This window comes from Fragaria vesca, linkage group LG3, assembly GCF_000184155.1.
Source record: "Fragaria vesca subsp. vesca linkage group LG3, FraVesHawaii_1.0, whole genome shotgun sequence".
Lineage (NCBI taxonomy): Eukaryota > Viridiplantae > Streptophyta > Magnoliopsida > Rosales > Rosaceae > Fragaria > Fragaria vesca.
Genome location: NC_020493.1, coordinates 6,023,079 through 6,038,497, shown reverse-complemented (window position 1 = coordinate 6,038,497; position 15,419 = coordinate 6,023,079). Strand labels below are relative to the sequence as shown.

Below are 15,419 nucleotides of genomic sequence, written 5' to 3'. Positions count from 1 at the left end.
GAACCCAGTAGCTCAACTTCTCCCACAATACCAACTTTATAAATCTTAATCGAAACCAATATTCCATTACAAAATTCATACACAAATTCCAATTTCATACTGTGTAGCATCTCTTTCCTCACATTTCTTGCTCAAGAACTTGAGAAGGTCAGCCCTCGCTAGCACATCAATGTCCACTGTGGTCTCATCAAGCAAAAACACCAAAATTCATTCACAGACATTTCATCAAGCACCTGGTGTGCATAACCAACATAACCAAATTCAATGTGGTCCTTCTCGTAAAACCAATTCGTAAGCATCATAGATCAGTGCCTATTCATGAAAATTTGAACCGAAACCTATCAAATTTGAAGTGTACCACAATCTCGCAACAAATATGATATTCTTATACGAATTCAAACTTTCACATTTCAAAGCAATCAAAGAGAGCCAAACCTTGAGGCTCATTGTACTCCTGACCCTCCGCCTGCATTGGAAGCAGCACGTCCTTCAACACATCGACGTCGGCCTTTGATTTCTTGTCGCCGGCGGCGGTATATATGGAGTAGTCAACAGGAACCAGCCCTAGTCGGCGTAGTTGGCAAGGTCGAGGAGTAGCATTGGAACAATGAAGGGTTCGTCGCTAGCGGATTTGAGAGAGAGAGAGAGAGAAGGAGATGGTGATCTGAAATGGATTTGGGATTTGGAAGAGAGTGGATTCGACGGTTTTCGTTAGTGGCATAAATCGTAATTTTCTTTATTTTTATGGGCAACGCTTTAAAGGATTTAAATAGGTGTACTGTTTTATCATCAATGAACATTTATTAACAATTTTATCATTTGTTACTTCTAAAAGTACCTTTTTATCATTGGCCCTTTAAATTATTTAATCTTTATTTGAAGAATAATATTGTTGTTGCTAGCTAAAATAGAGAGCATTAATGTAGCAACATTTCTAATTTCTAAAGTGGCTAACAAAAATGACATTTTAGCTAATTTGACTAAAATTTAACTCAAAAATAGTCAACATTACTAAAGATGCTTTAAGGAAGCTTGCTCATCGCTTTCAATCAATTACTTTCACTTATATTGGTGAGAAGCAAATTTTCTAGCTGATGCGATTGCTGATATTGGTCATTCAACTTCAATTACTGGTTGACAAAATGAACTCCTTATGTTTGCGCTCACTACCTTCGACTTTAATTTTCATGGCTTTATACATTTTTTTTTTAATCCAAAAGAATTTATTCAATTCACCCAAAGAAGAGTACAATAAGAAATATATAGTGGTCTCATTAAACTCATTATAAACCTGGGAAAAAGTACCATACTCCACTATAAGACTATAAAACTACAAACTTGACTCTTGATTATATGAGCTAACCAATTTGGTACTAGAGGCCACCAGTAGGTAGGAAAAGGGTAAGACAGGCTTGGCTACCCTGTGGGCCGCCTTATTTCCTTCCCTGGGCACAAAACTCCACCTTGCAATAATTGACTGATTAAGCCTTTGCATTCTCTACCAGCGCACCATCAATACTGAGATCCTATGTAGATGATAATCCAGGGCAGCATACACACTGTGCATCACCTTCAACTTCTACATGAGAAAACCCCGTTGGTATACAAAAGTGTAACCCATGAATCAAGGCATTGAACTCACAGAATTGTGGGTGTGAGGGCACCGATTCTTGGGCTAGCAAGAACCCCCAAATTAAACACACCATTCTTATCTCTGCAAATTGCCCCTGTGCTACAGACGCCTCTGTCTAGATCTAATGCCTCATAAATATTAAGTTATACCATATCAGGCTCCAGTTTTCCCCATATATAACATATGACTCATTTGCAAACTCAGTAGGAACTTTATTTTCCAAAGTACGTGTAGGAACTTTGTGGCCTCTTTGTCTTTGTAGAGAGTGTGCTCTGAAGATTGGTTTTCCAACCCTCCATTCTCTCTCATACGAATTTTACTTTTTGACGCAGCTTCTCCCCCTCTTTAATGGGGCAGTTTGTTTTCTTTGTGTTTTTTGTTTTCAGCTGTTGTTGTTTGTTTTTCCTCTTAATGAATTTCTCATTACCGAAAAAAAAAAAAAAACCCTCCCACCAAGCAACTACTTTCTTAACTAAACTTTACACATAACACATAGCCCCACCATGGATAATGGATTCTCTTGTTCCTAACCTGCCATAGATGCTAAGCTAGCTACCACAATAAACCACTCTAGCTCCATAATAAATGTTTTTTTTTTGATTGAGTAACTCCATAAAAATTTCTTAAATTGTTTTAAGGGTTTTAAAAGTTTCCATAAAAGGAATGTTTTCCTGTAAAAAAACAAAAACGAATTCAATTATTATTGGTCCATGAATTTATGTGTATTTTGGTCCATGTATGGAAGTGTTACGTACAAAAATACAAAATGATTTGGGTGGTCACAATGAAATTAATGATGGCAAATTGGGAACCTAATTTTAAATTTTTTTTTTTACGGTAAATGAATAACTTCATTGGCATTAAGATTAAGTCATACAACCGACTATTGCTAAGTCAGGCAGGAGTGAACTCCACTACAAGATCAAGAGTAAACTCTTTATTCTCCTATATCTAGAAACTAAAATGGAAAAACCACAAAAGCCGTCCAAAAAAGTTGACGATTATAACTAGAAAACAATGAACCTACACAAACAAAATCAAAGTCCTAAACATCAACTTGAGGCCTAGAGACCCAACGGTGTATATGTCGTTCAATCCTGAAATGAGACTATTCCCCGAGCAGCCTCGGTCTAGCATCCCAGGCCCACAGCTGGCCAACTTCACCCCCATCCCCTAGGTCCACATCCAACCCAGCAAACCAAACCATCGCCAGGACCACTGTACCTGGATCCAGCACAACCACTAGCCCACCAAGAAACCATGCATTGAGCCCAGCTACAGGTATCAGGCCCAGCCCACCATCACAGCTCAGTCCAGTCTCCCTTTTCTCCGGCAGTCCGTCCGGAACAACGTCGGCTACCGCCGACACTGAACCCAACCGAGTGTACATCCTTGGCCAGAAATCGCGCCAAGGCAGGAGGTCGATCTCGTCCGATACCCACCAACAGAATTCGTTCAGTGATTGGAACACGAGTCGCTGCCGGGAATAACCTAGGTTGCTTCCCCTGACTGACTGACGCTGCACCAAACTTCTTGATCTCCCCGTTGTCGCACCTCAGATCGCGAAGCCGGAGATCCAAAAACACAGCCCACGCTGCCATCGATTGAACTCGGAGATCCAAGACATGGTTTGAGAAGTCACCAGTCTGGAAACTCTCGCCACCCACGCGTTCAGCGTTGGGATGACTCCCTGCGCAGCCGCGATACCACACCGTAGCACGATCGCCACCGTTCCCAAAGGAAGAGCCGCGCCGCCATTCGAAACCTAGGTTTCGAAAAACGAGGTCGCTCCGAGAAGCTCGGAGACGCTCTCGCATGTTTTTTTTTTTTTGTTTTTTTTTTTTGTTTTTTTTGAGAGTGGTTCTATATCAAATGAGCACTTCTATGAATTGGAAACCTAATTCCTAACAAGGGGCCGGGATTCAATGTTTACTTACGTTTCGGGCTTAGTTTGGTATTGTTGTGTAATACTTAATTTTTAAAAAAATTAATCCAAACAGTGTCTCATATTTAGAGAAGCTAACTTTTAGTATCTCAACTTTAAAAAACTTCAAAACGGTATCTCACGTTTGTACCCTGACCAAATATTGGTATCTGGTACCGTTAATTATGTTAAAAAAACTGACAATTGAAGGATAATTTTGTTTTTCCATATATGAACATTTTTTTCCCCTATTTTTCCTAGTTGCTTCATTCTAAAAGCCTATCTCCCATACTGTTGTCATGAACAAAGATGTTATCAAGGAATTTCACCCGCATGTTATCCCCTAATGTCTTTACAGGTTTGAAAATTTTTCTCTCTTTTAGCTCTCTGATAATTTGTGTTGAATGTTTTCAATGGTCCTTGGTTATTTCTTTAATGAAGGAAGACTGTTAATCCCTTAATTTGTTGATTCTCCTATTGCAAACTCCTGTCATTTTAACTGTTACTTATATTATAATGCAGCAATAGTAGTCTTAATATTAACTGTTCATTGTTACTAGGTTAGACGTGCATCAGAACCAAAGCGCTTTCTGAAGATAATAAAATCGAAATAGGATACAGTAGAAAGAACTCAAGCTGAAATATGAGGCAGTAAAGTTTTTGAGTCTTTAATTGATTGTGATTATATCTATACTTTGTAAATAACTAACCAACCAGCTAGCTTAGTAGTAGGACCACTGAGTCAACTAATGCGTGAAGGTGATTGACATATGTTTTCTTTTCTTCAGGAATCAGAGAAGTTGATCAAGGAATTGGATCTGGTTATCATAATAAGCTTAAATCTGGTGATTATTTCAAGCAATATCTGCACCAGAGTAACTAAAAGCAGCTCAGGCAGGAAATTTTTTGGCTGATGCCTCTTTGAGAAGACATGGTACTAGGAAAATTAGAATATCTCTTTGTGAGTACTTTTATGTTTGCTGTAGTAAAATGTCAGTTTTGAATATATCATTCCAGAAGTATGTTGATATGGGATATCTGATTGAACATCTCACATTTACTTTAACAGTAGGGTGGCATGGCTAAAGATCTAATTTCTCTGCATTCACTGATAAAATACATGCATACAACAAACCTGCAGCCACTTGCTTGAGAAAACCAATGAGAAGATTTGACATCAAAAATAGAGGTAAAATTAGGTGTTTATGTATGCTAGAACTTTAACACTTTAAGCTGCAAACACACAAAGACTCTTTTGTGTTGGATCTTTAAATAATAGGAAAGATACTCTTATATGAACGATAATCTCTTCTTTCAGGTTGATTTGATGGGCAAGGCACGATGACTCCAAAAGGGTCTTAATCGAATTACACATATACTTCAAAGGGTTTGAGCTATGTTTTGACAGGTGAACTAGTAGTTAGCCTCTTTCGATTTGATTTGATATGTTATCTTTCATATACACCTTTTCTATTTTTTATTTTTTTTTGTATTTGGTTTGGTTAATTACATGGATATGTGAAATGGATATTACTATCTGTTAGTATGTTTAATCATGTGACACATTTGATAGAAGAATTATTGATTGAAAATATTGTACCTGCTAACACCGGAGCATTTCTTTAAAATAGATTACTTACTATCTTATCTGTTGTTTAAATTATTGATTTGTAAGAAGGAAAGGGTTTGAAAATGATATTGTTTGTTAGCTATGGCACAAAATGGACATAATACCTTTTCCAGTAAGCTTTTACGATTATTATTTGCATTTCATACCTAAAATGTCAAAGCCAGTAAGTTTTTACGATTAATACACTTTCCCTAAATGCATAAAGTTTTTTAGTTTAAATTTTTGATACCCTTCGCATGTCACACGTACAAATATTCAGCTTCTTATTATGATGAGCCCCAACCACAAACACATAGAAGAAAAGTACAAACACATTAACCCGTCTTGATACCTATTGTCACACACAATTGAGTCTTATTGCATTGGTGATCTAATTATGATTAGTAATGAGCTATGTACGTATGTCTCTGCTGATCCTACGCTTTCAAGGTGCTCTTTTTCGTTTTGGGTCTATGATTTTAAGGTGCCTTTGGTAAGTTCGTCTGTGATTTGAGATGTCTTTGTTTGAATTTATAAGAGCTACTGTCATTGTTTGCTTCTTTTATTTTTATTTGTACAGTGTGCTTTTTTATAAGAGCTACTGTCAGTGTTATGCTTAAGAGAATTAGTTTAGAAGGATATTTATAACATAATTTCTAGATCAAGTCAAGAAAAGTTTATAGAATGTGAATCAAGTTATTTTGGTAGTCAGAAGTCATTACAGTTATAAAGTCATTCCACTTTCGATTATACTTCATAGAATGGATTTTTGTTTCTGATTTTGAATTAGTAAATTTGGTATTATGATACAAATGACAATAATGACATGCAAAAGTTCATCAAGTCTAACGATACAATCATTTGTTTTCCAGGAGGAAATGAAGTTTTAACCTATAAATTTCCTTTCTCAAGTTCCTAGCACAATTGAAGTAATTGTTATTATCTTACGTACTGTGATTTTGATCAGAATGTACACTAACATGCATTGAAATACTGAAACTCCTGATTGGATGCATCAAAATTTTGAGATTTGCACAATCTTCCGTTCCAATTCTTAGAAGTGCTGTGCTTATTGATTTACTGTGCTTATCTTCTCTTTTTAGTTACTGTATTAGTTCATTTCATGTAAAGTGTTCACATTGAGGTTCTGCTGCGATTCTTCATCTTGGCATTTTGCATTTCCTCTGTTTCTCCTCTTATATATATATTTTGTAATTATCTGATCAATTTTCCCTTAAAAGAAAATAACCATTTGGCAAGTGTGTTTATGTAACCAAGCTACTCTTTTTCATTTTTGCAACTTTGCAGTTTAGGGAGAAAATGCATTTTAGAATTATCCATAATAAGAGACTTGGAGAGTGATCCAATTTCTGGAATGACTTTTGGAAATAATGTCTGCAGTGTCAATCCTGTTTCGAATTTGAGGCGAGTAAAATTTTGCAACAATTATCATGTTTAGTCGAATTTAAGTCTCATTTGCTAAACTGATTCGTTATGTGGAGGACTTGATGTGTGCAATAGAAACCCCTCTTTACAATTTCAGATTCATATTTCCATCTATTATGCTCTATATGTGGAAGCAGTATTCTGTTGCACTTATGGGATGTGCCATGAGTAGGGCATGTAAGCTTCTTTAGCATTTCTTGGTTTTTATTAATACATTATGTAAATGTGTTGCTGATTATTTCCATCTGTCTATAACTTCTGTCCTTTTCCAACACATTGTTCCCCACGTTGCTCCCCGCAGCAACGCGCGGGCACACAACCTAGTATTCTTAATGACACTAGTAACATCTAGCCCAGAGAAACAACACAATTTCATCAATATTCTTAATAGCACCAGTAACATCTAGCCAAGAGAAACAACAAAATACCGGTTTCAAAATAAAGTATCAACAAACGTTACCGATTTTAACTTTAACGTTTCATTAAGACACATGTATAAATACAGGAACTAATCAAAGATTAATTAGAACATACATGGTACATGGTACATGCTTGACTAAACTGAGAAAAACAGAGTAAGATGGGAGAACCAAACACTAAAGAAAGAGTGATGGTGGTGATCATTCCCAGCCCAGGTATCGGTCACTTGGTCCCCATGATCGAGTTTGCACGACGGATTGCCAATCGCGACGATCAAATTTCAGTAATGATCCCCATCATTCCGACACCAAATATGCCCATGGTCAACCAATATGCAAAGTCCCGAGCAAAAGCCTACGCTGCTAATAATATCCAGTTCATCGACCTCCCTCTCATAGACCTCCCTCCGAAGGATCATTTCCGATCAATGGAAGCCTTGACATCTCTCCATGTCGAAAGTTACAAACCCCACGTCAAGCAAGCAATCACTGACACCTTGCAAGCCGAGTCAGACTCTAACTCGGTACGAGTCCGACTCGCTGCATTAGTTGTGGACGTACTTTGCACTGAGATAATTGATGTGGCTAAAGAACTAGAGGTTCCTCCATACTTGTTCTTCACGTCTCCTGCTGGGTTTCTAGGGTTTATGCTTCATTTGCCAACCCTAGACAAAGAAACAACCACGACTGAGTTTGGTGACTTTAGTAGTGAGTTAATGATACCCAGTTTTGTTAATCCGGTACCGAAGCAAGTGTTACCTTTGGTGGTGCTCAAAAGAGAAGGAGATGGGTACTTTTGGTTTTTGCATCATGCAAATAGGTACAGAGAAACTAAAGGAATCATTGTCAATACGTTTGACGAACTCGAACGACATGCACTTAATGTTGTTTCTGATGGTCGAGGTCCGCCTGTTTATCCGGTCGGACCACTCGTTGATGTCACCGGACCGGATGATTGGTACTCAGAGAAGGTTGGCCATGATACCATCATGAAATGGCTAGATGATCAACCTTCATCTTCGGTGGTATTTTGTGCTTTGGAAGCATGGGAAGTCTTACCGGATTTCAAGTGAGAGAGGTGGCAATAGGGCTTGAACGGGCCAAAGTTCGTTTCTTGTGGTCCTTACGTGAGCCACCTAAGGCATTGGGCCTTTCAAGCAAGTATATGGATCTCGAGAAAGAGGTCAATGGCCTTTAGAACGAAGTGTCGGGATGGGCTTGGTCTGCAGGTGGGTCCCGCAAGCAGTGGTGTTAGCACACGACGCAATCGGAGGGTTCATATCACATTGCGGATGGAACTCAATTTTGGAGAGTGTATGGTATGGTGTACCAATTGCTACATGGCCTATATATGCCGAGCAACAAATGAATGCGTTTGAGATGGTGAAAGAGTTAGAATTAGCGGTAGGAATTAAGATCAAGCATAGGGATTACGACGATTTAGTAACTGCGGAGGAGGTAGTGAGAGCAGTAACACGCTTAATGGACGGTGACGACCCCGTGAGGAGAAATGCTAAAGAGATGAAAGAAAAGAGTAGAAAGGCTGTAACGGAAAATGGATCATCATTTACATCCTTGGCACGCTTGATTGACGACATAATGACCAATATTTGAGTCATTACAAGGAGAATGTCTATCAAATACTATCTTTTAATCATGCATTGCTCGTATTCTTTATTTTTGTATGTTCAATCAACATCGTAAGCTTGTAACCTTCTAAACTGATTGGCGTGTATCAAAATGTTATAACAAGATGCCAAGATGTGAAAGGCATGCTACTTTGAAGTTTCAAGTGTGTAGCACTTAACTAGCTGCAAGTCCATGATTCACGCAAAAACAAACACTAGCTCAGTTTAGCTCATTAGTGATTTATCCTGCTGCTTGTGTAGTTGTGTAGCTCCTCAAGTAATGTTTCCGCTTCCTCTCTTTTGCCGTTACCTTCCTATGCATATTGACCCCATAGAAATAATTTAATTAGAAGTTACATTTTTCAACGTATAAATGATAGTTTAACTTGATTTTAGGTTTACGTTTAACTTGAGAGCTGAATTCAAAAACTTTTTCAACGTTTAAATGATAATTTAACTTCAGTTTAGGGTTTAGATTTAACTTGAGCTGAATATAAAAACTAGCTCAATATTTATCACTCCTAACCAAATATAGTTAGCAATTTAACTTACTATTGAAGATGCTCAATTGATGCCAATTTGGACATATATATAAACAAGCAATGTGAGGACAAATATAGCTACATTATTCCAACTTGCCACAATTATTCCAACTTCAACTGCTCTAGCCTCCATACAAAACACATAGAGAGATGACAATATACTACTGTCTCATACCTTGGGTAATAATTCCTCAATTAAATCTTCTAATGCTTGGTATGCAGACCCATTTTCCATCAACGCCATCCTACTCTTCTCTCTCATGTCTTTCACCCTAGTCCTCACTCCGTGATCACCGTCCATCAACCTCTTTATGCTTCTCTCCACCTCCTCCGCCATCACAATCTTACTCCCCTCCCTATAGTCCACCCTAATCTCGACCGCCAATCCCAATTCCTTCACCATCTCAAAGGCATTCATTTGTTGCTCCGCGTAAATCGGCCACGTGGCGATCGGTACCCCATACCACAAGCTTTCCAAAATCGAGTTCCACCCGCAATGCGATACAAACCCTCCGATCGCTTGGTGGGCTAGAATCTTCACCTGTGGGACCCACCCGCACACTAAGCCCAATTTACATGTCCGTTCCAAAAACCCATCCGGCAATACCTCGTCGACGTTTGTGGGGTCGGTCGGTAGGTATACATTGGACTTGGGCGGTTCACGCAAAGCCCATAAAAACCGAAACCCGGCTCTTTCAAGCCCAAATGCAATCTCCCTCACCTGAGGCCCATTAAGACTTCCCATGCTCCCAAAGCACAACAACACCACCGATGACGGAGGCTGGTCATCGAGCCACTTCACCACGCTCTCGTACCGGTCGGGATTCTGCCATTGGGCCACCCCGTTAAGATCAACAACCGGCCCAATAGCGTGAACTCGCGGCAAATCACTCGTAGCCAACGTGTAAAGCGCGTGTGGCTCCAATTCCTTGAACGTATTTACAACAATACCCTTGGGTTCCTTGTACCTTGCCGTATGGGCTAAATAGCAAGCGTACGCATCTCCCTTCTTATTCAACAGCGCCGTAGGCAGCACCATCGGAGGCACCGAGTTAGCAAAACCCGGTATAGTCAACTCAGTATCCAAGTCGACAAAGTCGTCGGAGATTTCGGCGTCCAGGACCGGAATATGAAACATGAAGTTCAGAAACGTCGCCGGAGAAGCGAAGAACATGTAACAAGGAACGTCAAGCTCGTTGGCGACGTCGATCATGGACGTACAAAACATGTCCACGAAAAACGCAACAACTGGGTTCGACTCGGTCGAGGATATGAGCTCGGTGAGCGCATGTTTAACGTGGAGCTTGTTTTTTTGTATGAGTAGGGAAAGGTAGGCGATGGAGGACTGGTACTCATCCTCTGTAAGAGGGTCTACGATGGGGAGGTGGAGGAAGTTGATGGTGGTGGCTGAAGCGGCGGCGCGGGATTGGATGTAAGTGTTGATGGTGGGTCTTTGGGGCATGGTGATTATGAGGATGGTGGCGTGGAGTCGAGGGTCATGGTTCACTAGGAACTGAGCGAACTCGACGAGTGGGACTAGGTTTCCGATTGATCCAGGGGTTGAGATGAACACTACCTCCGATTTGCTCATGGCTTTCTTAGCTTAAGACTTGGAGTTATCTCTGTGAGGCTCGAATGGTGTGGGTGGTGATGGAGTGGTCCAATTACTCCAAATGAGGTCAATTATAGGGTATAGCACAAACTTTGGAATTACAAAATGCAAATATTTATAGGAGATATTGTCTGATCTCGTTGGTTGAGGTCGAAAAAGTTGAATAATCGGGGCACCAATCGCACCATGGACTTTTGGAATTACCTGTTTGATTCCTTATATATATTAGCCTGTGACACATTATGATATGACCATATCACCATAAGAATACAAACATTATATATAGGCGAATACAAACATTTATATATAGGCGTTCTTTCTTTAGGATCATCTTAATTAACAAGCAATATCTTGGAAGAATAGGCCATCTCTGACTTCAATAATGCTTCTGGTCCGCAGACCAAATGTTAATATATGTGAATTAAAAAGAGCTATATTCTCTTTTCTTTTTGACTTGGCAAGAATGACCAATTTGGCATATATTGTATGACCCTGGGATGGCATCTGGTTCATCCAGAAAAGAGCATGATCAGTAATGACTGTTTTGCATATATTACAGAAAAAAAAATTATTAGAAACTTGAATCAATTTCAGATTGGATACCAAATGATGATCATATGTATGTACGTATATGAGTCCGTATTGATAGGAAATAGTACCATGCTGTTCAGTTTACGATCCATATTAATTTATTTTTCTCTAATTAAAATATGAGTGGAGAAAGGAAAGCTCTCAACTCCTTTTATTAAAGAAGCTAGATATTACCAACAACAGAAGGCAGGGCAACACCCATGTCCTCTGCTAAAAACGGAAGAAACAACAAAAAAGAGAGAAACTACAACTCAACTAAACCTGAAGTTTGGAAGACCAAGAGAGTCTCGTCGACAAAGATCTAAAAGAAAAGGAGGAGTCTCATTCCACCAAACCAAGCCTGACGATGACCAACCAACATATCTGCCACTTGCTCTCCCTCCCCCAATCAATGGTAATCCACACTAATTTGTTTTGCTCTTTCAATAACTTAAACTTACACTTTATGTTAAGTATGTAATATTTGTTTTGGGGGGTTTCCTTTGAGTGCTGGAGAACCTGTTGGGAAGTCTGCTGCATGGTTCGATGTACTAACTAGGCTAATATCTGTCACATGAACTTTTATTTTTTATTTTTTTAAAAACAACATTTTCTTTTTATTTTACAAATAACTATTTCTATATGTAATTAGTAAAAGAATGAGCAAAGAGTTTATGAATGTTAAAATAACTTCCTTTTATCATATACATTTGACAGTTTGGAACTCGATTATTCTCATTGTTGATAGAAAATCTTTTACCAGAGATAAAAATTAGCACTTTGAGATAATTAATTTAACACTTTACTTTATTGTAGGATGAAAATTTGGCTGGGCTATTAACTAACATAGAAGTCCTTCTAGTGAGGGCCCTTAAGTTGAGGACTTGGTGAGGACTCTTAAGTTGAGGACTTGGTGAGGACTTTTCGGCTTATCCCATCTTTCGATTTTATATCCACATCTTGACCGTTCAGTTTATAGGTATTTATGAGTAGATTATTTTCTCAAATTTTCAGCTATATTGAAAATTGTTAAGGCATTCATAAGTGTGATTTATCTATTATGAACTTGAACGGTTCATATTTAACAGATTTGGTTCGTCCATTAATTTGATATAGTTTGTTATCTTAACGAACATCAATTTGGGTGAAAATTTATAGAAATGATATACTCATATAAACCTAAAAAATGAACGGAAGAGATGTCAAAATGTGATCGAAAATTGAGTCTTTTAAACCATAAACCGAAAAGTCCTCAACTTAAGAGTCCTCACTAGAAGTGCTCCCTAACTAACATATTTGTTGATTCAAAAAGTCTAAACATGTAAAAATTTGATTGGCTAGGAATCCCTATGAGCTATATAGCCTAGATAACCTTATACTAAGATCCGTCCATGGGGAATGTCGAAGCAAGCTCAGGGCAGCTGCTTCTTGTGAGACAACACAGATGGGTGAAGCCAAGCTAGTGTTGGCGCGATTCAACTTTTTTTTTTTAATATGGACGTGAAGCCATTAATATTGTAACAAAAAATAACAGTTACAACATGACTTACCCACAAGGACAACGATAGAAAAAGCCATGTTAAATAACCTGAAAGCAACCTAAATGAAACTATCATGGAGTTCAACCAAACAGAAAACAAAACTAAAGAAACAAAAACCATAGTTAAGCAAATGCAACAGAAATGAGCATGCCTTAAACGTGTAAAAGCCGATTATTTTGGAACCATCTTACATAGAGGAGGTTACCCCGGGATCCTCCATTGCCACCATCTTAGGCCTTTCATTTGCAGGAGAGCCAGTAGAACGCTTTGACATGCTCCACTTGGGCCCTAAAGCAACAACCTGGAGAAAGGGCCCAATCCAGTCCAAGGCAGCTCTAGTCCAAGTTTCTATTCCTGCCGCCACACACCTCTTTGCCAGGTAGCCACCGACAAGCTATCAACATCCGGCCACCATCGTCGTCGTCAACAAAGCCACCCAAAAACAGAAACACATGCCTTAGATTTGGATGGAAATCACAGCAAGGGACTCGAGATCCATCTTCCATGAGCGCCAACGTCCCTCCAACATGCCCATCTCCATGCCAAGGATGGTTGACGGGCAAAGCCAATCCCACCACCCTCAATATAACTCTGAGAGGAAGTCAAAGAGGCCACGTCGAGTGCCGATCTCGTGCCACTGCCAAGAACCCCCACACTAGGGTTTAGAGAGAGAGAGCGCATCTTTTTTCCTTTTCTTTTTCTTACCTCTATATTGTACTTAAGTGTCAACTTGTCGGCTTGGTGCAATTCAACTTAATATAGATGGTGCGCTGGATCAGGTGAACAATGGTGTCTGGTTGTACTTTGTAGCTAGAGACGAAAATGTCAACTGCATTGAAGTGTTGGCAATCCGAGAGGGAGGGGGGGTGGGGGGGGGGGGGGGGGGGGGGCGGGGTTTTAGTCAGGCTGGTTTTAGTCAGCTAGCTAGAGATTGAAGGAGCTGTTGAAAATATTTTCTTGGCCGGCCTTAAATTCCGATGAAGAAAATTTCAGCTAGCTCGGGTGCTTTAGTGGATGAAGCAAATGTATTTTTAAGTTATTTTATCTAAAGAGTGCAATAGAGCTGCTCATAGTGTAGCCACAACCTCACTATCTCTACCTTTCCTACTTATTGGCAGGGCCGACCGAAGAATTTAAGGCCCTGTGTGAAAAAAAAAATAAATGGGCTTTCTTACATAGTTAATTTTTTTTATTATTAAAAAGAAAACCTTTTTTGGGGTTTCGAACCTAGCCAATTAAAATGCTAGAAGACACATTTCCACGCCTACATTTTTTCATTGATATGCTAACACATGATACAAGTATATACAACTGGCACTACCAGGACAAGCACTTTAGCTGAAGAAAAATTTTCGTCGGCCTGTCAGCTTAATTCGTCGGCTAAGATTTTGTCGGGAAGAGGTCGTCTGTGGTGACTTTAGCCGACGACACATGTAGAAGTCGTCGACTATAGACTAGAGTTTCGCCGACGAAAAAAATGTCGTCGGTTATCTCCCAGACTTTAGCCGATGAAATATTTAAGGTATTCGTCGGCTATAGTCCTAGAGTTTAGCCGACGAAAGACATGTCGTCGGTTTTTTCTCCGACTTTAGCCGACGAACAATTTAAAATATTCGTCGGCTAAAGTTTGTAATAAAAAAATAAAAAATAACTAAAGCCGACGAAATATAGTCTATTTCGTTGGCTTTATAGGGATTTAGCCGACGAATTAAAGCGTATTTCGTCGGCTAAAACTTATTTTTTTTTAAAAAGAAAAACTTTAGCCGACGAATTAAGGCGTTTTTCGTCTGCTATAAGTCCATTCCAGTAAAAAAAAAAACCCCGAAATTTCTGAATTACCATTCCAAGCAAGCTGCAAAATACATCAAAACAATTCCATATAACCAACAACAAGCACATAAAACTATATAATTCATCAACTACACAAAATCTAAATCGTCTAAATTAATATCCGCTTCTGGGGGCTGCTGCGGAGGTTGCGGCGGCTGGGGTAGCGGTATAGCCGTAGGCATGGGCGGAGCCGGAAGTCCCTGAAGCTGGGCAGCTGTAAAGTCCTGCATGTACTGGAACATTTGCTGCAACTGGGCCTGCTGGATGGCATGTATCTCGACAACATAGGCTACCTGCGCGGCATTATAGGCTGCCTGCGAGGCATTATAGGCAGTCTGAGCAGCTTGCTGTTCTCGTAGTCTCTGAACTTCCGACTCTAGCTGAGTCGTCCTGGTGGTCGTGGACGTGATCTTCCTGCTGGTCGAGGCTGCCTTTCGTTGAAATACTGGAGTGGTCTTTAGGACCCCCTCGCCTTTCTTTCCTAGACCCCGGCAGTAGAAGTTGTTTGCTCTCGGTGGGAAGGCTGTGCCCATAATCCTCGCCCCAATCGTCGGATCCGAAGTATCGGATCCGAAGTATCGATCCGGGACATGGCTTCGGATATCTCTTCCTCCTGCGTGTCCGGCCATGTCTCCTCACTGTAGCACTCATCACCTCGTCACTAG

General features: G+C 39.7%; 1 protein-coding gene and 1 pseudogene across 1 annotated transcript; one reads left to right on the top strand and one right to left on the bottom strand.

Annotated features, from left to right (window-relative positions):
- The first annotated feature begins 7,192 nt into the window (after positions 1–7,192).
- LOC101311555 lies at positions 7,193–8,645 on the top strand (annotated as a pseudogene).
- A 725-nt stretch (positions 8,646–9,370) lies between these two features.
- Positions 9,371–10,900, bottom strand: LOC101311262 (UDP-glucose flavonoid 3-O-glucosyltransferase 6-like). Its single transcript, XM_004295466.1, has one exon. The coding sequence runs from the start codon at positions 10,790–10,792 to the stop codon at positions 9,371–9,373; it is 1,422 nt and encodes a 473-aa protein (XP_004295514.1). The 5' UTR covers positions 10,793–10,900.
- Positions 10,901–15,419: the final 4,519 nt, after the last annotated feature.